We start from the raw sequence: 25008 nt of genomic DNA, 5'->3' as shown, positions 1-25008 counted from the left end.
AGATAGGCATTCTTGAAGAATGCATGTGTCTGCAGGGGAGTTGACGATAACCCCCAGCCTGCAATCATTTGCAAACTTAGTCAACCATAAACCTTCATTGCTTGCTTCACTTCAGAGAAATAGATGCCAAAAAGGAGCGGACCCAATATGGAGCCCTGGGGGACTCCACTAGTGACTGGACTCTTGGTGGAGGAGGCCTCAAATATTTTGACCTCCTGGGTCTGATCAATGATCCAGTTGGCTATCCAGTGGGTGATAAAAGGGTTCATACTTAATTTAGTGAGCTTGTCTATAATGCCTGAGTGGGGTATTCTATCAAAAGTTTTGACCAGGTCGAGGTAAGCTGTGTTCATAGTCTTGCTCTCATCCATTGGTTTGGTTACCCTCATAAAGAAGTCCACCAGATTTGATAGGCATGGTCATCCTTTAACAAAGCTGAACTCCGATGGGTCCAGCATTTGCAGGTCACCTATGTCCTCATTTATTCTGTCTATGAAGATTCTTTCCATGGCTTTAGATATAAAGCTGGCCAGACCTATGGACTTGTAGTTAATCAGTGGTTGGACCTCTTTTGTGTAGGGGAATGATTATAGCCATTTTCCATTCCTTGGGCACAAAACCTGACTGTAGGGTCCAGTTGAAACATGATTCAAGTGGACCAGACAGGTCATGTTTCATGATGTTTAGTGAGCTTCCCGGAATATTATCACGGACCATCAATGCAGTGTTTTTGGCCTTGGAAAGTACATTGAAGACCTGTTTTCCAATAATTGTTGGGGAGTTATGGTATGCAATATTTCCTTTGGAATATTGGGGGGAGTGTGGGAAGAAATTTGAGGTGAACTTGTTTGCCAAAACGTTGGCAGTATCTTCTGGTTCAGTGTGGGTGATGTCATTTACAATATGTTCTGTGCATTGTTGTGTATTTCAGGGTATGGCCACAGTTGTAGAAAGCTTTGTGGTTGTCTTTTGCTAAAAAGATATTTTTCTTCAGATTTAGTCTTCAAATTATTAATTAACCCTCTTAGCTGCCTGTTTAGATTGGTCAGGATTTTTTTAGTGTTTTGGCCTTTGTTCCTCCTAAGTTTGGCTAAGATTTTTTTTCTTTTGTTGTATAACCAATTGATGTTATGATTCCACCTATGTGGCTTTCTTTTGACTTTGTCTTATTCTTAATATGAGTGGGCAAAGCTCACCCCATACAGCTATCAATATGGCTGTACAGGGATTTTGAAAATAGTGCTATGGTGTTTATTGGGTTTGGGGGTGCTTGGAAGTTAACCAAGGTGTTGCTTATTAGAAAGAGATTAGCTTTAGAATAGTTCCTGAAGGTTTTTGGTTTTCCTGGGTCCCTGGATTTACTTTTTATTTGAAGCAATACTGCCTTATGGTCAGAGCCAATGAGTGCAGGCATTACATTGGGTGAAGAACACTACTCCCCCATGTTTGCGACTACAAGGTCAAGGATAATTGTACCCCTGGTATGAGAATGGACCCACTGTTCCAGGATGTTGGTATTATTAAAGTTTAGGAATTGCTGGGCTTGTGCCTTAGAAGTTTTACAGGATTCACAATCTATAGAGGGGTAGTTGATATCCCCCATGAAGATCGAATTGGGTTGAATGGTGAAGGACCCTAGTACATTGAGATAGGTAGTATGGGTTTCTTAGGACATGGAGGCAGACTTGTTGGCTGCAAGGATATGGTACAAGAGCCCATTTATGGTAAGTTGCACATGCATGAATTCCAGTGGGTTATAAACTTTACCTAGTCTGGATGTGAGGTTGTTTATGATACAGACTGAGACTCTCCACCTTTACCTTCCTCCTGTGCAGTAGCTGGTCTAAATGTGTGAAAAGCATTATAGCCTTGCACTGCCAGGATACCTTCCACAGCTTTAAGCCATGTCTCCATTATTACACAAATGTCTACACTCTCCAGGGAGAGGAAGGCTTGCAGGGAGTGTAGTTTCTTTTTAAGACTTCTAGCATTTAGCAGTACCACCTTTAGATATTCCTTCATAGGTTGGGTAAAGTTGGCAGGTTTATCAGTCTGGCATTGCATAAAAAAGGCATTATGGGGCTGGAAAAAGTCTTTGCCAAAATATTAAAGCCTAGAGACAATAAGTGCAGACCATCCCTTGCAAAGTAGCATGGTCTGTCAACCATGTCCTCCTGGGCCGTCAAATATTGTACCCCCATTTGACTGACAGCTGAAGCTAAGCCATTTGTTAAAATCAATCGTTTTCTGTTGGTAACATGGTATCATCATTGGAGAAGGTAATATGCTGCTCAGTGCTGGGCTCATACCTGCCTGAGACACATAATCAGCGAGCTTAATCATGTCTCACTTCGTATAGTTGGGGAGGTACGTCTCAGGTCATTATCATCCACATGGACTATGACAGAGTCATACTGGTACCTGTGGTTCAATGACCTGAGTGCCTGTGTGATTTGATGGGTCCTAGCACCGTAAATGAAGTAACCATGACTCTCTTTACTCAGTCTGGTGAGGGAGACATCAGTGTGCCTCACTATAGATGTGCCTCACTATAGAATCATCAATGATCAATTAACTAATTACATCCAAGTGACGCCTCCAGGTGCATCTGCAGTTAACTCCTACTGATGCCTCTAGACATCAAATATTGCTTATTCATATTTGTATCAGCAATTCCAAAACCTTGCTATGTACAGGGTTTTAAAAGATTTCATCTTAAAGCTTAGACAATTGCAAACTCAACTGATTTAATATTTGACCTCTGTCTAGTACAAGTTAAATATATTAACTGTTGTTTTTATGATATCCATTTGCACAGATATAATTTCCACATTTTTGTAAACATCTAAAGCATCACAAAACACAAAACTCCTTAGCCTCACATGAAAGCTCTCAGCTAGATAAATAAAATGCTGCTGACAATATGTGTGCGTAACTTGAGTGGTTGCTGAGATATTGTAAGTTGTTTACAAAATATTACAAACGTAATAGTTACTGTGTTTACTGTGACTTATAAAATTCAGTTTAAGACCTAGAACCTAAAGAATACTACCAATGTAAAAAATAGTCTGTGCTGAATGGTTTGCCATTTATACTTCTTTCATAACCCCTATGTTTCCAGAAATATAAACATTTGTTTGAAATGTGAAGACACAATTAGATTCTGTCAAAAGGCTTAGGCTCCACCCATTGGAAATTACAGTGCAAACTTCCTAAGCTCCAAGAGTGAATGAGTTAATTTGATTATGTGGTAGTTTGGCTTAAGGGCTTAGAAGTACAGGCATTGGATGCAGCGTTACTATGTGTAGCTGCGGGTGGTGTTTTAAAGGAGTGTTTAAGTAATGGCTGAGGACCCTTTTTTGATTGCTTTGCAGGAGGTCTTAGTGTATTAGAAAGGTTACCTGTAAGTGCCTCAGCATAAGTCATTTTATGTGTAGGGTCTTTACCCTATGCAGTAGGCATGGTGCGAGTGTTACTGATAATCTCTATAGGATTCGTTTTGGTTGTACGAGAGAGATTTCCTCCAGAGTTAAAGTGTATTTATACCTCTCGCATACTTTGTGTAATTAGGAATAAGTAGTTTGTCAGTGTACATGAGAAAGTTTCTAAAATGCCTCAGAAGACCCATCTCAGCCAGAATGTCCATGGAGAAAGTCAGGAAGTGCATATTCATGACTGCTGATGTACTACGGAGGAGACAGGAGCATTTAAATATTGAAAGGGTCAATAACACAAGGAACTTGATGAGCAATGCTCAGCTATGCGCAAACTAAATTCTCTAGTAGCTAAAAAATCTGTTTAATCAGTAAGAGTATTTTAAGGGAAACTTACAGTGTGAGAGATCCGTGTCTCGACAGATTACAAGTGGGAATTACGCTATGAGATACCATAGACTATACAGATCAGTGCTAGATGCCACTGCTCAGAGAACAGGAGTTCTAACTAAATACTAAAAAAGGTCAAAAAGTGCAGGTATTCAACAGAGAAACAGTTAGTACATCTGTGACAAAATAATGCGAAAAACAAGTGAAAAAATAGTAGCTATGGTAATATAAATCTTAGCTTGCATGTAGGTTATGAGCTAAGTGTTGAGAAAAAAAAATAAAATAAACTATGCCCTGTGGCCAATCATAACACCGCATTCTTCTTTCCTTTACACAATCCTTGGACAGAAAATAAGTCAGGCCTCTCTACTCTCATTAAAGTGGAACCAAGACAGTTCTAACTAAAGACTGTAAAAAAGGTCAAAAAGTACAGATATTCAACACAGAATATACTGAATATACTCAATTAATGCATCAAAAAACAAGTGCTAAAACAGTGGCTATAGTAATGTAAGTCTTAGCTTTTGTAGAGTTTAGCAGAAACTAGCAAGACTCTTCTTCTCAAGTAGCGTAGTCGCCAAATGTTGCCAAATATCACCAAATGCTTCAGGCACAGAAATTCAAATTTTAAACAAGCCAGCCCTCTAGCCAATTAAATAATGGCACAATAAGACTTACATCAACAATTCCCAGCTCCCAGTTGATAGGCCTGAGAAAGAACAGCCAACACATACCTAGACAAATGGGTCTGATAATAAGATTAAAAGCTTGGGTAGCAGAAGTGTACATCTTTTTGCCCAGCTTGTCCATAGTTCTGCTGCCTTGTCAGAAGGCAATAACTTGGATGAAGGAAGCAATTGAGATGGCTTATCAGAGGCTATGGACACTACTGAGGGGTCAGCAGCAGGACATTTATAAAAAAGAACAATCCTCAGGAACCCTTTAAAACCTATCAGGCTTCCTGGGAGCAGGGGGAAGAGAATCAGTCACCTGAGAGGCATTTGAGAAAGCATCCAGTAAAGCAGGCAAGACAGGAGGAACAGCTGCAGGTTTAGGATACTCCAACTGCAACAACTCATAGTACCACTTATGGATATCAGAGATCAGAGTACAATGCCATACCTCTCAACTGTACAGATTTTCACAGAATGTCCAGATGTTGTACTCATATTTTTCACAAAATTATGGTTTTCTGGCAAATTAGTGGCAAATTATTTAAGACTGAAGTCTGAAAATAGTTTGAGTTATTCTATCAACTTTCTAAGTTTGTAAGAGCAATATTTAAAAATTGTCCCTATTTCCGGGCCTTTGCCCCACTTGTTTATAGCTTTGTCCAGATTTTTTTACTCTAACAGGTTGAGATGTGTGGTACAATCCCACCAAAAAAAAAAAATCCATCATCCTACAGAGTGTGTCCCCAAAGGAAATTTCCTCCAAAGGAACATCAGGACTAAGAATTCTCCTCCTCTGATCCATAGTCCAAAAGAGAAGTAATTTGAGTACAACAAGTTAGGGATTCATCAGCAGAATCTGACTCATCCTCAGAAGAGTCCTGGTCTGTAGGCCTTTCAAGTGGAATATTGGACCAAGGAGGAGCAGGAACTGAAACCCTATGAGGAGGCTTTACGGGCAGTAGGTCAGAAAATAACCCTTGAGTAAAAGCCTGTCACTCACTTTGTGGATCCCTAAAAGCAAAAGAAACATGTTTAATTTTTGATTCTTTTTTAAGTGAACACCCTGAGAAGGCTCAGATCCAGGACGACAGTCAAGAACGATAGCAGGAACTTCTTCCCCAACTAAAAACTGAGGAACTCCCAGAGGCCCAACAAAAAAATCAACAGTGGTTCCCTCTGAACATCTGAGACAGATGCCTGCAAACCTTCTTCAGACATGCTTCCAGCTGTATCCTCACCAGCCTCCAACATGGTTGCAGCGGATAAATCTGACAACACAGCCGGCTGAGAATCCAGGCTCATAACAACTCAGAAGAAGCACCTAGCAGAGGCTGGACACCAGATGATTCCGGTCGTACTTGTTTCACCTTCTTCTTTTTCCCTAACAGTTGACCCTCGGGATGGGAGATTTCTTCCACAGTATGTTTAGCAAGTAGCTTAAGATGCTGGTTCTCAAGATACAAGGAAAGGGTAGAAAGTCTACTGCAAAGGGTTTCTGGAAAAAATGCCTGAAAAAATAGAACAAGATGTATGGTCATGAGAAGCACAAGCAAAAAAGACACTTATTGTGGAGATCTCTATGGGGAATCTGTCTCCCATACTGACATTTATCCTTCCTGGATGACAACCTCAAGGAACACAAAAAAATGAGAAAAAACAAAATCCCAAATGGGGCACTTAGATTGCAAAAACAGCAAACAGGCATAGGAAGTCACTGGAAAATGAAAATGCATTCAACTGGCAGAAGATGGACACAGGTAAACAGATCGATGGTGTAAAACATAAGTTCAGACTGGCGGCAAAGAAGTTCTGTTTTTGGTAAGTCAGAATGTCACTTTTGTGCCCTACATTACACATGGAGCATATGATGCTTGGCATATCTTTTAAATTCAAAGTCTTTGGAAGGCTCGCCAGACACTGGGCTTTGAGGGAATCTCCATATCATTAAGAATACTGCAGCAGTGAACGTAAGGACATTTAACCATACCTTAAATGAATAACTCCATTCCAAAAACAAATGCAGACAGAGATCAGCAGTACTTAGGCAAAGAACAGCAAGTCATACAATCACACAGGCTTAGAAGTTTGGAGAAGTTGAAACAATTAATTTCAGGCACCAACATATGGAGTGAGCAGCAACAGATGAGCAACTACCTTTCTAAGTGATAATGATGAAACAACATAGTTATTTTATTTTATTCATCTCTTAATTAGGTAAAGCAACTGGATACAAGTATCCTTTTTTGGGGGGGACAACCCAGGAGCACTTTCAGGCTAAGTAACTTGCTCAGAGTCACACAGTAGGCAGATGTAGTTGGAATGAGTCACAACCTCTACCGTTGACTACAGGAAGCAGTCCTTTAATATGTCAGAGCATTAGTATTCTGTGCCAACTGCCACATATAATGACCAAGGGACAGTAAGCTGTCCTAATCATGTTATACACTCTAAGACACGATAGGCTCAGATCAAGCAGCCATGTACTCAAGTGTGAACACTGTGGGTTTAGTGCAAAGGCTTAGCTTCAACTGCACTTTTGCCGCTTTTTCTGAACTTTATCTAAACATTTTATTTACAACTTTCTTAATAATGGTGAGCCTGGACTTTACAGAATCACATTCTTTTTTGTATGTACACCAATGACAATCTTTTTCACTATTTTACATACCCTAGTTGGAATCCATTTTACCTAGCTTTGCAGACACACAAAAAAAAACTAGAAAAATCACACCTCATGGCTCTCAGACAAAGATCATTCTGCCAGAGAGAGAGAGAGAGATAATGCATTCTGGCACAACAAAATTCTGTTGATTAAACTGGAGCCAGTATGCTGACTTCCTTATTAATAAAGTAAAAGCTGAAAACCAAACAAGAGTGAAATAAATAAGGAAAGGGCAGACAGAGACTGTTTTTAACCTTAGCATTGGGAAGCAGAGAACACATTACAAGTACAAGTAACCCTCTGACACTCAGTATCGTTAGCATCAAAACGTTGAAAAGCATGAAACTCATTTAAATTAAACAGTTTTGCAGCTAAAATAAACCATTACAGTATACTTCTGATCTGTATGATGTTCAAAGGCTTAACAAAATGACATGAATATACAGACACACAAACACAAAACACAATTGGTTGTATGGTAACTATGAAACAGATGCTTTGGCATTAGGTGCTGCCACACAGACATGTATACACACATATGCCACATTATAAATTTTCAGGTGCTTTAATGTAAACATTTACAAATATTGGCTCGAAAACAAAATTGATTCTGCAGCTGTCTTACCTGAAATACTGTGACAATGGCCCAGAGCAAGGAGTCAAAATTTTTTCTGTCAGGAATAGTGTCTCCTGTATCTGTCTTCAGACTAAATTTACATCCAAATATATGCATTCCAAGGATGCTGTACAGAGAAGTCACACATTTAGTTATAAAACATTATTAATAATAATAATAATAATAATAACAAAAACACTTCATTTAGTGCACATATACTCATTTTCAAAGCTATTAAAGTTAATGTTCATGTTGTCTTATTGTGGAAAAGCATTCCTGATAGTATTAAATATCTGACCCTAGTAACACAGTGGCAGGTTTATTTAAAATGTTTGATATAACATCCCCTGATGGAGACATTCTTGGATTAAAACTACATTTACTGAAACCTGAATATTTCATTTTAATTTTAGAAATTATACATCAGCAGTAAAATATATAATGTAGTTTCATCGACAGTTGGCAGAAATCCCATTTCAGAATGCTAGATACAATAAAATTGTAGTGTTACATTGCAATTCCAGAAAACCTATGTAATGCAGAAGGTAATACACTGGGTTGAATCTCCACAGAATTCAGTCTCTCATTCCAAAACAAACAGTACCATATTAGTCATAAAACAATTCACATATTTTAATCTGAAACTTACAGCTTAACCCATTTTAGACCACCTAATGAATGTGGCATATTTTACTTGTTAAATGCAGGGCTTTATATAATTAGTTTTTATGTAATGCCGACACATTTTGTTTATAACCATGACTGCTTTCTTCCTCATTTGACTGCTCCAGGCTCGCTGAACGATCATCATGCTTCCCTTCCCATCACTGCTAGGTTAGCCCCTCTCTTTCTCTCTGTTTGTACCTCTGCGGGTTTGAAATAAAACTTGAGTGGCTGCCAAGGGGCCATTTTTTCCTCCACTACAGGCACGTCTTTGGATCTGAAGAAAGGCTGCAAAATAGGGAGCCTACCCATTATTTGTAAATGGGAAAACCATGTTTAGTCTTATCATTATGTTATCACTCCATATGTATATGCCCACAGAATCCTAATTAGGAATATGCAATGCACCACTGTGATATATATATGTATATATATATATATATATATATATATATATATATATATATATATATATATATATACATAGTGTGACATGGGATGCACTCACTGGTGATGACCTTCCTTAACACAGCACCTCCATGTGATCACTTGTCTCCAATGAGGATGCTAAATACGGGTAGGGTATGTGGGCCTTCATTTCTCATTTCTCTCCCTAACCCCCTTGGGAATATATATTCATGTCCTCGTTCCTTTCCATCCCACACCACATGTTCCATTACTCAGGATGTTAATCAGACCAGGTTCACTTGGGTCACAGTCACAGGGTTATAACTCAAAGCCAGTGGGCTCCTTACTGTGGGTAGTCATTTAACAATCAGTGTCTGAAAATACCTTTGGGCAAGACACAGCATTTCCATTCCATTTCCTTATGAGGAGAAATCCTCCTGACATTATATTTAAAAAGGCTCTGTGATGTAAATGAATAAGTCCCATACTGCTACTCCCATGACCTGGGCTCAATAAGATGGCAACAAGCTGAAGAAGAGGACAGCTGGACACAGAAGGCAGTAAGCGGTTGATAAGAGAGTAACCTTTCTGTGAAAGTGGAGATGTTAGAGAGTCACACTGTGATATGATCAGTTAGCAGACAGTGACATATTATGGCCTTGAGCAATATAGATTAACTTTTTCTGCTGTGGAGGCATCCTTTCTGTTAAATGAGGTACCACTGTTTGTGGAACCATGCTCATATACCTTTGATGATCTAAGAATTGCAGACTGCCTTCAGCCAAAGCAGTGTGAGGAGAGAAGGAAAGATAAAAAAAAATGGAAATTCAGACTGGTAAGATGCTGCCCTATTACCACCTAACCGCAACACCTCATTGTGGGCCATCAAAAATCTTCCCTAGAAATAGGAGACTCCCCACTGTGGATGACAGGATAGGGGAGCTTTATCAGAATGAGGCTGAAGATACTTGAATGTTCAAAAATGTACAAGAGCCAATAAATACATATGTTGAAAAACATGAAATTTTGATTCTAATTTTAGTTTACTACAGTAAACTCTCAGTTAATCGGCGCCCACTGGGATTGGTAGATGCCGGATAACTGTAGTTTCTGGTTGCTTGAGAGTTACTATTAAAATAGGCCTGACTAATACTGTACCCTATACTATTTGTTTGGTTTGAATTGCTCTTAGGTTGGGAAGAGAGGGAATTTACTCATATCTTCCTTTTTAAATCTCTAAAACTCTAAAAACATAAGGTACATTCCTGCGGGGGGAAACAGAAAGTGCAACACATGAAAAGTGTACGGTATTTCTTCGATTCTTTTTTTTTCTGGTTGCTTGAGTTCTGGTTAACTGAGAGTTTACTGTATATCTAACCCTGGACTGGTGGCAGTTAGTTATTTCATTTAAAAATAATGTACTGTTCATATCATCTTATAAATATGATGGGTTGTTCAAAAAGCTTCTGTTTTCAAGTGAAAATATGATTTAAACATCCATCACATGAGCAAGTAAAAACATTTTATTTGATCTTGAGGAGGGATTATGAAAAGTAATTGTTTCACTTTTGCAGCAACAGCGTATTAAATTATCAAAATAAAGAGAGCATGTCTAATCTGATTATGTTAATTCTCATACATTTAGTTATCTTTTTTTAATTTTCTTTCTTGAATTAAAATAATAATGATAATAAAAATTATGCAACAAAGGATTATTACTATTGAAAAATGAGCACACTGATTACATAGCCCAGCCAATGTACCCATTGTAAATCTAGCAAATACCAATGCAAAATAATCCATCCACTGAAGTACTATTGAGCAGTCAAACTTTCTACTGGCATATGCTTGATAACACCTGGGGACAGAGGCCAATACAAGAAAAAATAAGTACATTCTGCAAAACTAATGAAACAGAAACATACCTGACATTTCTTATATTTTTGTGTTGGCCTTGTAATTTTTTAAATAGTAAAAAATAAGCAGCGGCAGACATGCTCTATGGTGTGCAAGCATGGGAACGTTAAGTCCCATGTGCACGTGCAGTACATTAGTTTAGGGAAAACAACATGGAAGAAGACTGAATTGCCCTTATACAAATACATTATTTAAGGAAGATAAACAATTTATTTCTTAAATAATGTCATTGTATAATAGCAGTAACCCACTTCAATGTGTGAGTATTGCAGGATTTTTCCACGGTTGGCTTCATTAATCACTTGTGCTTCATCCTCATGACAAAACCATACCAGCCATGAGTAAATCCCGTGATAATAAAACCCAGTCACTGGTAATTGCTAAGTAAATAAATAGGCAGCCCATTTTAGGTTAACAGCTCCCATATTTCAGATTTAGATTAAAGATACCTTTTGAAACTCAAACTAAGAATACATATTCATGATACTAAAGCATCTTCTGAGCAAAGTGATGGTTCTGATAATTTTTTGTTTCACTTTATTGTTACAAGTATAAGAAAGGGTATTGTTATCCAGCAATGCGGAAAAATGCAAAAGCCTTAATGCAAAAGCCTTAAATTTGAGTATCATAACTATGTAAGTTTCTGAATGCCTATATTTTGATTTGACGTAGAACAAAGTAATCTCTATTGACGGTCTTACGAACATCACAGATGCAATCTCACAAATGCAGTAAACAGCTAATATAGTCTTCTACTTGAGTGGAAGTAAATTCTGGTTTTATTATTTAAAATCACCAATGGAAAAGCAATTTCAATACATTTACTGGTTTTAAAAGTCTTACATAAATGTTGACAATGTGCAGAAAATGTTTATAAAATGAAGGGACTGCATTTAAACTGGTAAACACTAAAGTGCTTCCATATGAGTGTGTAGGTATAAGTGTGTGTGTGTGTGTGTGTGTATGTGTGTGTGTGTGTGTGTGTGTGTGTGTGTGTGTGTGTGTGTGTGTGTGTCTGAGTATGAACACTGCATATATAAGCAAATCCTGAAAATTAGCAAAGTCAATCTTCACATAAATAAATGAAAAACACTGGTTATGCAAGAGGCCGACCACACACTTCAAACCAAAATGCAATCAAAAATGCAAGGAGAACAGCACTAAATTTGTGATCATACAAACAGAAAGACAAACCACAAAATAGGGTTATCACCTGTCCCACTTTACAAGGGACAGTCCCTCTTTGAGCAGTTGTGTCCTGCAAAAAAATTGAAAAAATGGCAAATGTCCTGAGATTTTAGGACAAAATTATTTCCTATATTTCATGCAACAGTTGCAAAAAACAGTTATTCTGTATCTGAAATGCCTAAATGTTATAAGAAACAGAATAAGCAACTAAAATGCTACAAGAATAAGCTTTTATTTAGGCAAAAAAGTGAAGTTCTGTCCTTTGTACTGGCCGTGGGTATGTTTTGCTCTGCAAAATCTGATGTTTGTACCAAAAATGTCCGACTTTGGGCACTTGAAAATGTGGCAACCCTACCACAAAATGATATTTACATGGAGGCTTTGTCCCCACCAACACTCAAGTTGGGGGATCAGCCCCCATGTCACCTTACTTATATATTCTAACTCCATGGTCGGACTGTAGTGTCAAAGGTTATACAGTAACATTGTTTCTGCACAGTAACACATCAGTATTTCCCCCTAGGCATCATGCTTTGTCAGTGCTCTCTGCATTGATATAATGAATACAGCCCAGTGCACCACTTTTATATACTATTCATTCGTCAGCATGAATGCAATTTAAATGATTTGTGATGCATCACAACTGCTCATCCATTTGCTTTGAGGTTAAATCACCTTATGTACCATATCTCATTCACAATGTAAACAGTGATTCTGACTCTAATCCTTATACAGGTTTCATTGTAAATAGTGATCTATGAGAAAATGAGCACAGATAGCTAAGGTGAATACATACTCATGGACCATTGATCCGGTCTATACTGCAATTTCAATTCCAGTAACTCTCTGGAATATCACACTTATAATATTGTTTCTTTTCTGATGTGACTATATTAACCATTTGTAAAACCTAAATGATAAATACATTTTAAAATGCATACTTTCTGATAAATTATTTATTTTCACGTGAAACAAACTTTCACAATAACCATCTGTTTCACTTTGAAACAGCATATTGTCTTTGGCATGAACCAATTAATTATATGTTTTGGCAAGAAGGCTTATGACAATGAATGGACTGCACTGATACTTTTTCTTCAGACCCTAAAAATGAAAAGTGGAATGCAAGCTGGAATTCTTCTGATAAATTTCCTTTGTGTATTTTGAAAAGTTTTCCCTCAGAATATGTAAAGAACAAGGTATTGTATCTGCCAAACAGGTAGATGTAAAAACTATACATTCCTGTCAGTATGAGGAGGTCTTCATTATCAGAGTTGTAAAAATAAGACCCATAATACTAAAAGTTTAATTCCTTGCTAAAGGAGTATTTTCCATAAATTGTTATTAATAACAATCCCCAGACCCTGATCTTTAATAGCAACCTCTAACAATATTATTATTACATCTGACTTGAATTTTAAGAGTGCAAAATATATCACTTTGCACTCCTTACTATCACTGGTTGTAATAATGGACCTATTTTTTATATCATCTACTTTCTTGGAGACCCAGTGTGGAAGTGATACTAAAAGAAGGGAAAACACAAAATTAAATTGTATAGGGCCCTTTGCCACCATTAGGAAAACCAACTATCATGTCATTGCTAGCTACAAACCCCAAGAATATTCCCAGATGACCTAAGAAGTTACCTTAACACAACTGAGAGGTTAAATATGAAAGTTATCATCCTGAGAGTTTCAATTAGTCAAGTATTAACCGGCACACTTACACCATTATAAGTGAATATGGTCAACATTTCCTGGAATTTGTTAAGGCCAAAGTGCTAGAGCAAATTGTAAAAGTGTCCACTAAAGGTTTTAATATCCTTGATCTGGTCCTTGCTAACCTAGCCTATGCCTGGCCTCCACCCTTCATCTCTTCTATGCTAGTTAAATATGACCAAAAATAAGTGATCTTCTCTATCAGGCTTAATACTAAAATAAATGAGACTTTCTTTAGGTACATCAGGAAATTATGGAATAATGTATGACAATGCACTGAGCTCATCTACATCGATTTCACATATTCCAGTCCCAAGCACATAGCCAGTATATGAGTAGATAGATTTAGTGCTAACTTTACCCCAACTACCCACATTATTGCTTCCAGTATTCCTGAAAGCATAGTTGTGCAAGTAAGCTTACCATAATAGTAAATGTTTGAATGGTCACTGCTGCAGTACCTTAGCTATATGGCTTATATACTGATAAAGAATTAACAGGCAGACAGCTTCCTAAGTTTCAGAGTACATTCCACACACACAAACCATTAGTCAACTCAAACTGAGCTTCCTAAAATCTCACACAAGCCAGACAGAGCTTTCTTGATAGAAAAAAGAAGGCTAAAGCCATGATAAGGACAATGCAATGAAAATAAAATGGAAGACTACACCCTGAAATAAAAGACATACAAAATAAGGCAGGTGGAAGGAGGTGGTACCTACTCCAGCAATCATCATTCAGACATCTATTAAGATAAGTTCGCTTACATAACTGTACTATGTTCATCATATGGATCACTTCTGCAGTAGCCTTAGCTGTATGGATAGATTACCATAGATTAGACTTACTGTGAAGATGAATGGTGAGGGTCCAAGAACCTCTGAAGTATTGTCCTAGCAAAGACGAAGGATAAGGGTCCAAGAGCCCCTGAAGAATGATCCTAGCAAAGCATTTACTAAATGTGAAGAATGAATCTAGTTTATAGTGTTTTCCAAAAGGATGCAAACAGGACCAAGTTGCTGCTTCCAGCATACTTCTAGAATCCAACGCTTTTCCAGAAAGCTACAGATGAAGCCAATGTCCAGGTAAAATGAGCCTTCACTTTGCCTGGAATTGCTTTGTTGTTCGGGGTACAGCAAAAGGTAAAAGCATAAGACAACCATTTGGAAATAGTCTGCTTTGACACAGGTTGTCATTTTTTTTATTTTCACAAGAAATGAACAATTGATTAGAATTCATGAAGATTTTGTTATGCCAAGATAGAACTTGAGTTATCTAAGGACATCCAAGGTATGGAACATGCTTTCTCCCTTATTTTTAGGTTCTGGAAAGAAGATAGAAAGATGGACAACTTGGGTCAAGGTAAACTTGGATACTACTTTGACCATAAAAGAAGGATTAATAGCAAGGAGCCCCTATCTTTGTGTGAAATGAGATAAAGTTGACCAACCATAAGAGCTTACGACTAGGGCAATCTTCTTTTAGAGGTCAGTGCAAACAGTAACACTGTTTTCCATGTTAAGAACCTCAAGTCAGCCTGAAAAGAGGGTACAAATGGAGCAGGAGTTAGTTTTTCCAACACATCATAAGGAGGAGCCACCTGTTTCCTAAGAAGCTATGTGTGCAACACTTCTTTCATTTTGTTTTTGCATATGACTGCATTGAAAGAGGGGCCAGAGGATAACAACTCACACAAATAATGTAGAACCAGAAAAAACACTAGAGCTAAATTGGTGCTAGGTCTTTTCTTGGCACCAGCTAGTAAACATTTTACACTTACTAATACATGATTTTCTAGTATCAGGTTTTCTTGCTGCAAATATTTAGTCAGACATATTCAACTGTTATTTGTTCTGTGGGGTGTCTTGCTTTATTTTTGGAATCTCCTGAAATTGCTTTTAAATTAACCAGCAGCTCACTTGGTTTGTTTATTTTGCTTTTTAAAGAATGTTACACATGGAACATTAAATCCCTAGACAAATGTGAAGGAGGTCTGAAAAACCTAAGAGATCTCTTGTACTGGCTTACCTCTTGTAGCACACTTTTTAAGGACCTATGCAGCAGAAGTTCCAAAAACAGTCTCTAGCCAAGGGAGAATTCAGAATGTAATTTTCTACATCTTCTTCTTGATTTTGAGAACTCACCATAGCAAACCTTCTCATAACAGCGCCAGTGGCAGCAGCCCTTGAGGTGGCATCAGCAGAATCATATTCAAATAAGTTAGCCACTTAAAACATAGAAGAAACCAAAATATACAAAGCAAATTTCTTCTTAGAAGAGGAAACATATGCCAAAATATTTCTCATATTCTGAAAGGAGCCAGTCATAAACTTTAACATATGAGACTGACAGTGGAAAATACTTAAAACAAGCACTGCAGAAGAATACAGTGTTTCCTAAATCTATTAAAAGCCTACTATCCTTGTAAGATGGAGAAGGATTAGTATTAACTAGATATTGAGCAACTGGTGGGTGCTCAAAAGCAATATCCATTGAGCTTGATCTGTGATGAGTGTAAGTAAACCTTAAAAGATTGAGGAGCTTTATACAATATATCTGCTTTCACTGGGGGCAGTAGGCTGACTATCAGGCAAGTTGCATGCTGTCACAAAAACATCTCCTAAAGCAGAAAGGACAGGAGGAATTAGGGCAGGTTCTGGAAATTCCAGTTTTATTAAGTTATAGTACATTCTTAAGAACTGAGAAACATTATTATTATTTTCCCAATGAAACAAATAATCTATTCTGTAAATGATTTCAGAGAAAGAAAATCCTTCAATGGGACTGCCTGAAGCAGCACTCTCCTTGGAAGATGAATCAGAAACCTGGGGAGGCAAAACGGAATCTGTCACTTCACAAATACTTTGAGGTTGAAGATATTTTATCCATTCAAAGAATTAAGTATCTCCTTATTTTTACCAGAAACAGCCATACTGGAAGAGTGAAAAGCCTGAACTAAACTCTGCGCAAAGCTCAGTAAGTCACTTCTTTGTGACACGAGAATACATTTATTTCTTTTTCACAGTGATTTATGAAGAAACAGACTTACTTTTGCCAGGAAAAAGCATCCTTAGGAATAGACATAGCTTTCTGGCTAGGCAGAATGGCATTCTCTGTCCCTTCACCTAGAGCTGGCAAGAGTGGTTCTTTGTGCCCAACAAGGGCACTCTAACAGCTGCAAAGGATGTGTCTAACTCCCAGTACATGATGGCTGTAGGGAATAAAAAAAATGGGAAGCAGAGAAAAAATAAATGTCATGAGGAACCAGTTTGGGCCACAGTAGGGTCACCTATCAGCTGCTGAGACAATTTAGCAGTCTGCTGTGGTGGCAAAAGCTATTCAGAAATGTTATAATTTTTGTGGCTGGAAGAAGGGAGAATTGAGCAAGTGAGCTGAAAAAGATAACTGATCCACAAGGAAGCCAGGCTACAGTAGTTGGTAAAACAAATATTAAAAAAAATCCCTGCAAAAACACAGTAAATCAGTTTAAACACATATCCCAGTCCCCAAAAGTAAAATGATGCACATTTTATTTGAGAAAAGGTAGTTTACTGTTATTTTACCACAAATTCCAACAACTGACGGTCATTTTTCACAGCTTTAAAATATATCTTTCATAGAAAAGGTACAATTATTGAAAGTACAATCTAAGAAAGTAAAGTGGAATTCTAGAAAGGAACGTATCTCTCCAGCATTGGAAAAACAATAACTGACCACTGGAAGCCTGCTTGATGAAAGGTTTTCAGTTGCAGTAAGGCTTTGCAGGGCTTGGCAAATAAACCTGACTTTTTATTCTGTTCAGCTTGAGCTGATTAATGGTTTGGACATGTGGAGGTTGCCTTGAAGCTCTGAAAGCTGGCTTGCTGTTATAGCTTTAATAAGATATAGCCAATAAAGCTAAAGCTAGTGCAGCAATGATCTACATGATGAACATGGTTAGTTTCCCCCTGAAATCACCTTGGAACAAGGCTTAAAATCCTTGTCATACACTAAAATTAATACCTCCACAGGACCAAAAAACATACCAGGCAGTATTCTCATTAATGCTCTCTCTATTTAAACTTTTAAACCGTCCCACCGGATTTGTGCCTGATGCCTGGAGAACAGTCACTGTGACTCCCCTATACAATGGTGGTTCTTCTGTAGAGCCAGGCAATTATAGGTCCATCATCAGCTTCACCAGCCATATAGCCAGAGCCATGGGACATATCATAACAGATCTCATGTATGCAGACACAGACAATTTAACTAATCTTGATACCAATCAGTCTGGTTATGTGAAGGGTAGATCCTGTCTTCTTAACCTATTAAGCTTCTTTGAAAAGGTTATTGAGGCTGTGGACAGTGGTAAACCAGTACACATTGCTTATTTCAATCAGGTCAAGGTTTTTGAAACTAAATCCATGACTACATTGTAAAGAAACAGACAAATGTATGCTACCCACTGGATTGCAAAATAGCTAGCCGGCAGATTCCAGGTTGTAAAAGTTAACTTTGAATATACATTTGTAACTAGTGGGGTACCTCAGAGACCCATGCAGGACCCTCTCCTCCTTAGCATTCATTTTGCAGATATCCAGTCCAATATCCCATACATGTGGTTGAGTGGGCTTTCTGATGACTGCAGGCTTAGCCCTATTACCTTCTCATGCAATGATACTAAAAATCAAAGGTGAGGGCTCAAATACGCACATGCCTGGTGTCCTGAAAATGGTCTCAAGTTAAATGTAGAAAAGTGCAGCATAGTAGTGCATGGTACAGATGCTGCGTCCACTTCTTCAGACATGCATTGTCATAACAGATTTGGGTGCTTATATGGACAATCTTCTGTTATCCGATTATCATGTTTCTATCACAGACAGGAAATCCTTTTGTCTGTCCCAATTCGTTTCCAAAGGTATGTTTTCAAGATCTATGGAACTTATCCTGCTATCATACTTTCCATTTAGCTCACCCATCAGTGAATACAATGCTCATTTTTATATTTAAATATTAAACCATATTTCTTAACTATAAAGACCCCAGGCTTATCTTTCTACAAAAATCAAAGGCCATAAATCCTCCAACCTGATAGAATAGTACAAGTTTCATTATGCTTAGTAACCTACAGGCTGCCCTAAGGTGACCTGTGTCTTGCTTTTTGAACCATGAGAGACTCAACCTTCTTTTTCTTTGGAAAACCAGTGGCTCTACAAACAGTTCCACTAGAGACCAAAATCTACTGCAACATATGAACAAGACTTGCTGGAGAGATAGGTTCTCAACTCAATGTTTTCCCAGCCTATAGAATAAGTTACCACTACAGGTCAAAGTACTACTTTGACTACCTTTAAGGCTAGTCTTGCCGACTGCATGGGTAGACACAATGTTATCATGTACAGCCATTTTTGATGTGGGAGGTGAGCACTATTAAGTGCTTGGAAAGGAAGGCAGGAACTTTTAATTGTGCATACTTAAAGGTGTCTGTGGCTAGGTATCTTATGATACTTGAGACATCTTGCCTGGTATTGTTGCTATGTTCCAGAACTGATTGGTGACCAAATGTAAGTCAAGTAAGTTGTATTCTCTTGTGGGAAACTAGAAAAGCTGGGTAAAATTATTCTCAGCCATAATTCTCAAAAATGAACTCTTTGAAAAGGATGTGCTTAGTGATTTTGTTCAGTTTAAATTAGGAAAATTTAAGTCACTCGTGAAAAATAATGTAATATTCTCCAAGAGAGAGGACAAATATTCCTATTGTTCTATACTTTGTCTAGGGTTCCTATACCAATATATCATTCTGAAAGCATTCCTTCTTTCCATGTTATTAATTTTTATAATTAGTATCCCCAATACCATATTTGATTGAAAAAAATCTGGTCTTCTTGGCTCTAGATGACTGTCACTGTTGAAGTGACAGGCCGACTCCATGTGCAAAAATGGGAAAAAGGGGTTATGGATGGATGGATGGATGGATGGATGGACAGATGACAATACCATGTCCATTTTATTCTGAGTGTAAACGGTCATATTTTCCAAAGTCACGTGTCTGCAATGAAGACTGACATGTCTCAGTACAATGCTTTTGTAAGAATTTAAGAAGGCCATAATTTTTAACTCCTTAGTCTTCTTGTGATCCTACAAGCGTTATCACAGTAAATACCTGTAGTATTATTAGATCCTGGCCCTGAGGGCAATTCCCTGGATTGTGTGCTACAATGCCTAAAATAAGTCTGGAAAATAACTTTAAGATCAGTTTTCCCCTTCATAATTCAGATGAAAAATGTTGTGACTGAACAGTTAGCTTACTCCTATATCGATTTGTTTTCTCAAACAGACTCTCTTCAGGCAGTCATTACAGTCATTTGTTTTAATGTGTTGTTATTTACTCAGCCCAGATGAAGGGAACATTTCACTAAAGCAAATTGTTGCACTATTTATAGAGCAGCATTTTATTATTTCTACTGTACACATGAAGATTTGTTTTAGTGGAATACAATTCAAGTCATTTACTGCCAAATGTATTAACTCATTGCAGTTGAGTGTGCCTCCAGGCATTTCTACAGTTACCTCCTACTGCGCCTCTAGGCGTCAAATACTGCTTTTTCATATTTGCATTAATAATCCTAAAACCATGTTACATACAAGGTATCGGAATGTTTTACCTTGAAGCGTACATGATGGTAAACATAATTGTATTGATATTTGACGTCTGTCACTGAGTATTTGCTAGAACTGCAATGTGACAACTTCATTATTTAAAGGCTCAAGCCACACCCATGGTGAGTTAAAGGTATACACTGAAAAGAGCTGTACTGGAGGGAATGAGTGTAAGATGGTAACAAAAAAAAAAAAAAACACTTTCCAAGGAAATTAACAGACCATAAACATGACATAATTTCAACCCACTTATGATGGCCACAGTACTGTTCTTACTACCCAGTCTGACTATTGGTTTGACACACACACACACACACACACACACACACACACACACACACACACACACACACACACACACACACACAAACAACCAGGATGGCAGCCAAAATTGACACAACGGGGGCATTTGACATGCACACATCCTGAGCCATACACCTTTGTTTGTCCATGTAGGTTTAACCATGAACAATATTTGCATACTAATATTATTATGTCAGAAATGGTAGCAAGGTGTCATCTGTGAGCTGATATGAACTACTATGTGTGCACAGTGAAACGGTCTATATGAATTGTATAACCCATCAGGTACTGATGATTATTTGTGGGACATTAAGGAAAATATGCCATATTTAGCAATATTTATTTCAGAAAGCATTTATGGGCATAAAGCAAGAGAATAAGTACATGCTAGTGTACAGAGAGGATGGTACTAGAGTTGGACATGCTCTGAGCTATGCAGCTTTGTTGTTCACACAGTTAGAAATACCAGCAATATTTGTATGTCAATGGCTATATTTTAAAAATGACAACCTCAACATTAAGAAGGAACATGTCATCTGTAATCTGAAATAATTTGAGGGTGCACAGTGAAATATCTTCTGTGAGATGCAGAGCTCTGCAATTATTGAAGTGTGTTTGTGAAAAGCTATTGAAATATGAAATATTTTCCATATGTAAATTAACAAATCCAAAATGAAGTGTAAAATTTTCATGTCAGGGATAGGTGTATGTAAGTAAAGATTGTTACTAAAAAATGTCACCAAATCATGATAGATAATGTGAAGACCTCCATTAATGTGCTTATCTGGTAAAACAGTTACGTTTATTAGCAACCACTTCATATTAGAATGACTGTCAAAAGAGTTGTGTGACCTAAAGGCATATGTGTGCTACAGTGTGATAGGCAGCCTTAAGACATACAAGTCAGCCCGTTGTATTTTCCTCCTAATAAGCCTAGCTCCATTGATTATACTACTGTTTTGAAACATTGTGATAATATATACATAACTAACAGAGTTTTTGCAATATCACAAAACAGCAATGAACTTCCCAGAATCATCATACATCACTGCAGAGTTGTCAAACAGATGAACAATTCTCTTGTTACTATCATGGGTCTGTTGTGCACTGTTATTGAGTTCTAACTCTTTGTTCGACCATAGTTCTATTAATGTTTGGCAAATAAAGCACAAATATTTTTCATAAATTTGAAATGCAAAATCAGCATCACCAGACAAAACTCAGATATTACACTGTACTCTGGTATTAGTATCCAACAAAAAAGTGAATTTTGCAATATTGTAACGTGAATTGTTTACTTGATATTTGAAATCGCATGAGGTATACATTTAATTGAGAGTTTTGGAGAAAGATTTTCAAATATCAAGTGGTTTCCTGGCTTCAAAGATTTCAAAATGTAAGGGGGTTCACTTGCCCTCTGCTGCACAGACTAAGTTAAGTAAACTTCAAATACTTCATGGCTGTACTTTGTTGTGTTTAGCTTCAGCTTAATCTTCATTATTTATTTGACTCTCAAGCTTTTTAAATATGCATTTGTTTTACAAAATCACACCAATGCAGTTCTGCTCCAGGATAAACATGTCTTTATTAATATTTTCCAAAAGAGGGTGCTGTTGTTAGAACTTTAATTTCACATTTAAGGTTCTCCTGCATTTGCTCAATAGACATGGAGAATAAAGCTAAAAAATTCTCAGATGCTCTTAAATATTTATCAGAAGTGGGAAGATTAAAACATACTTGACTCAATCCTCCCGACAGGAAATTCAATCATGCTGTCTTTATTATGACATCTAAGTCACTCAACAGACTAAGACTGTGTAACAGTTTCTCCAAAATGTACTTGTTTTCTATACCATATGAAATCCAATGACACCCTGTAGTTTATTCAGCTCTCTGATAACATACTGGGTGCACCACAGTAATATTCTTCAGTTGCAGGGTGATTCATAGGTTCAGACGTTCATAGGTATGTACTGGGCTAATGACCACTAGGACCATTATAGGCCTAGCCATGCAACTCAATGTGATTCACAAATTTGATTTACATAGCAGGTGAATTACTAACATCCTCTGTCCATCAGAGACATAGAAGCCATACCAGGGGTGAATTTCCAATTACCCATCCAGGCATGCAAATTGCACTTAAATGGAGATAGGGAGGAACTCTGCTTCAAATGGATGAGGAGCCTGCTCCAGAGAATGGGAATTCTCTGAGAAACTGTCTCTCCAGCATGTCCATTTTAGGGCTTTTAATCTTCTACTTTTGATGTTGCTTGTTTTGGGGGTGTGCAAATAGGGTCCAGGGATATCTTTTATGCCAGGTAAAGATTACCTCTCAGAAGTCTGTATGATCAGGTGATCAGAATAGGACACTGTGAGATGGCCAACCTAGAGCAGTGAATTTTGAGAACTCCATAAACTAGTATAATGATATAAGAAAATGTTATTATTTTCAAGTTTAAAATGTCAGAAATCTATAGATAAACTACTAAACTACATAAATATGAATTTTGGTAGAGATATACAAACATTTTCCTGTCAAGTAACTTGGAGATATATTGAGTCACTGAATATGAACAACTGAAATAATTCTCATCCAGATGCTGCTTTGAAAAAGGAACTGCAATTGATGACATCTACCTTACAGGAACTATCTTTAAAGATGGATGGCTTTAAACATGACTTAGAAAACCTCAAATTAAATTCTCAAAAACAGACTGATACTCTTAAGGAATTATTACAGCAACACCATACAAAAATAACAAATATAGAGACTTCTCTAAATGATATTGAAGGGAAACTCAAAGAGGAAGAATTCCAAAAAGAATTTCTGCTTAAACAGAATATATGGCTGCTTAACAAAATAGATGACTTGGAAAACAGGGAAAGGAGAAACAACATAAGGGTCTTTGGTCTGCCTGAAACAACTGAAGGAGAAGACATTATTTAATTCTTAACAACCTGGATTCCCGAATTTATAGACTTGAAATAGATACTTTCATTTGGAATTGAAAGGGCATACAGAGCACTGAGGAAACTTGCTTCTAACACAACAAATACTCCACCTAGATCCATAGTTATAACATTTTTTTTCATTTCTGGACAAGGAACTAATATTACAATCTGCTTGAAGAAAATCACCCTTAAAATGTAATCAAAGCCTGATAAGGGTTGACAATGATTATTATTCCAGAATACTAGAACAAAGGAAAAAAGTCTGACCAATAATAAAACTGTTGAAACAAAACAACATTAAAGCACAGCTGGTCTTTCCGGCCAAGATAAAAATATTTTTTGACAATGAGATGAGAACCTTTAATGACTTAGAAGAAGCTACTATATTCATGAAAAACAACAACATAGTGTCTATCCTAGAAGAAATGGAAAGGATGGCCCCTACTCTTAAAAGAATACAAGAAACAAATCCTTGGACTGATGCTAGAAAGAAGAAATAAAAACTGATTCCAACATAGCTGTCCCAAAAAATAACTCTTACAACTACATCTCTCGAAGTATCAACAAATATGGTACGTCACTTGTCACCTGTTTTTATTTAAAAAAAAAGGAGGGTTTCTTAAACAGCTGAGAAACAGTAATGATTAATTCAGAATGTTCAAAGAGTCCAATAATTCATCACAAACAAAGGTAGGTCAACATGGGTTTATTATTTACATTATATATAAGCCAAACAAAGCAACATATAATGCAAGAATAGATGTTTCTGTTCTCTTACTTGAACTCAGTGAATACTTATCTTGTTAATTTTTCATTGATTTTACTTATAGTAATTTAAGTAATAAATTAACTAATTCAACAAGGTACCATTCATCAGAGTTCAGACTCAAATGTAACAAATGAACATCATATATAATATCAGTAACAGTAGAGTGTTTTGAAAAAAAATGCTGTCATGGAGACCAATGCCTTCTTCAGTTAAAGTATGATTTACAAATGTCATGTATATCCTGGCTAAATAATAGTAACAAGCTCTTAGTACAAATGTCATCATTATTCTGTCTAAATATAGTTAATATCAATTATGGCAGGTATCACAACTACAAGTGCTGTTTGATCAGTCCTGATATGGTATGCATGGATGCAGCTGTGTCTGGCAGCTAGTACAAATGTCATTATTATTCTGTATAAACATAGTTAACATCAATCATGGCAGGTATTATAGCTTCGAGTGCTGTTTGGTTAAGCCTGATATGGTGTGTGTGGATGCAGCTGTTGTATGTTGCTGTTTTCATCTCTGGGAAGCTGTGGGTTAAGGCTTGTGATTGAGGTTTACTGATGCTTGTGTAAGATCCAGGGGAAGGGGTGGATAAAACTGTGATTTGGGATATTTTGGCAGAGAATAATTTGTTTATACATCTGCTGAGTGAGAAGTGGT

General features: G+C 37.2%; 1 protein-coding gene across 1 annotated transcript in view; it reads right to left on the bottom strand.

Moving 5' to 3' along the window:
• CACNA1I (calcium voltage-gated channel subunit alpha1 I) overlaps positions 1 to 25008 on the bottom strand; it is a 3136920-nt gene that overhangs the window by 1033224 nt on the left and 2078688 nt on the right. The window contains exon 11 of the mRNA XM_044073362.1: positions 7786 to 7903. Within this exon, the coding sequence (XP_043929297.1) occupies positions 7786 to 7903 (118 nt within the window). The remainder of the gene's footprint in view (positions 1 to 7785; positions 7904 to 25008) is intronic.

This window comes from Protopterus annectens, chromosome 1.part0 (assembly GCF_019279795.1).
Source record: "Protopterus annectens isolate FY-2018-M chromosome 1.part0, PAN1.0, whole genome shotgun sequence".
NCBI lineage: Eukaryota > Metazoa > Chordata > Ceratodontiformes > Protopteridae > Protopterus > Protopterus annectens.
Note: the sequence above shows the minus strand (reverse complement) of the source record. Positions and strands in the feature narration are given on the sequence as shown.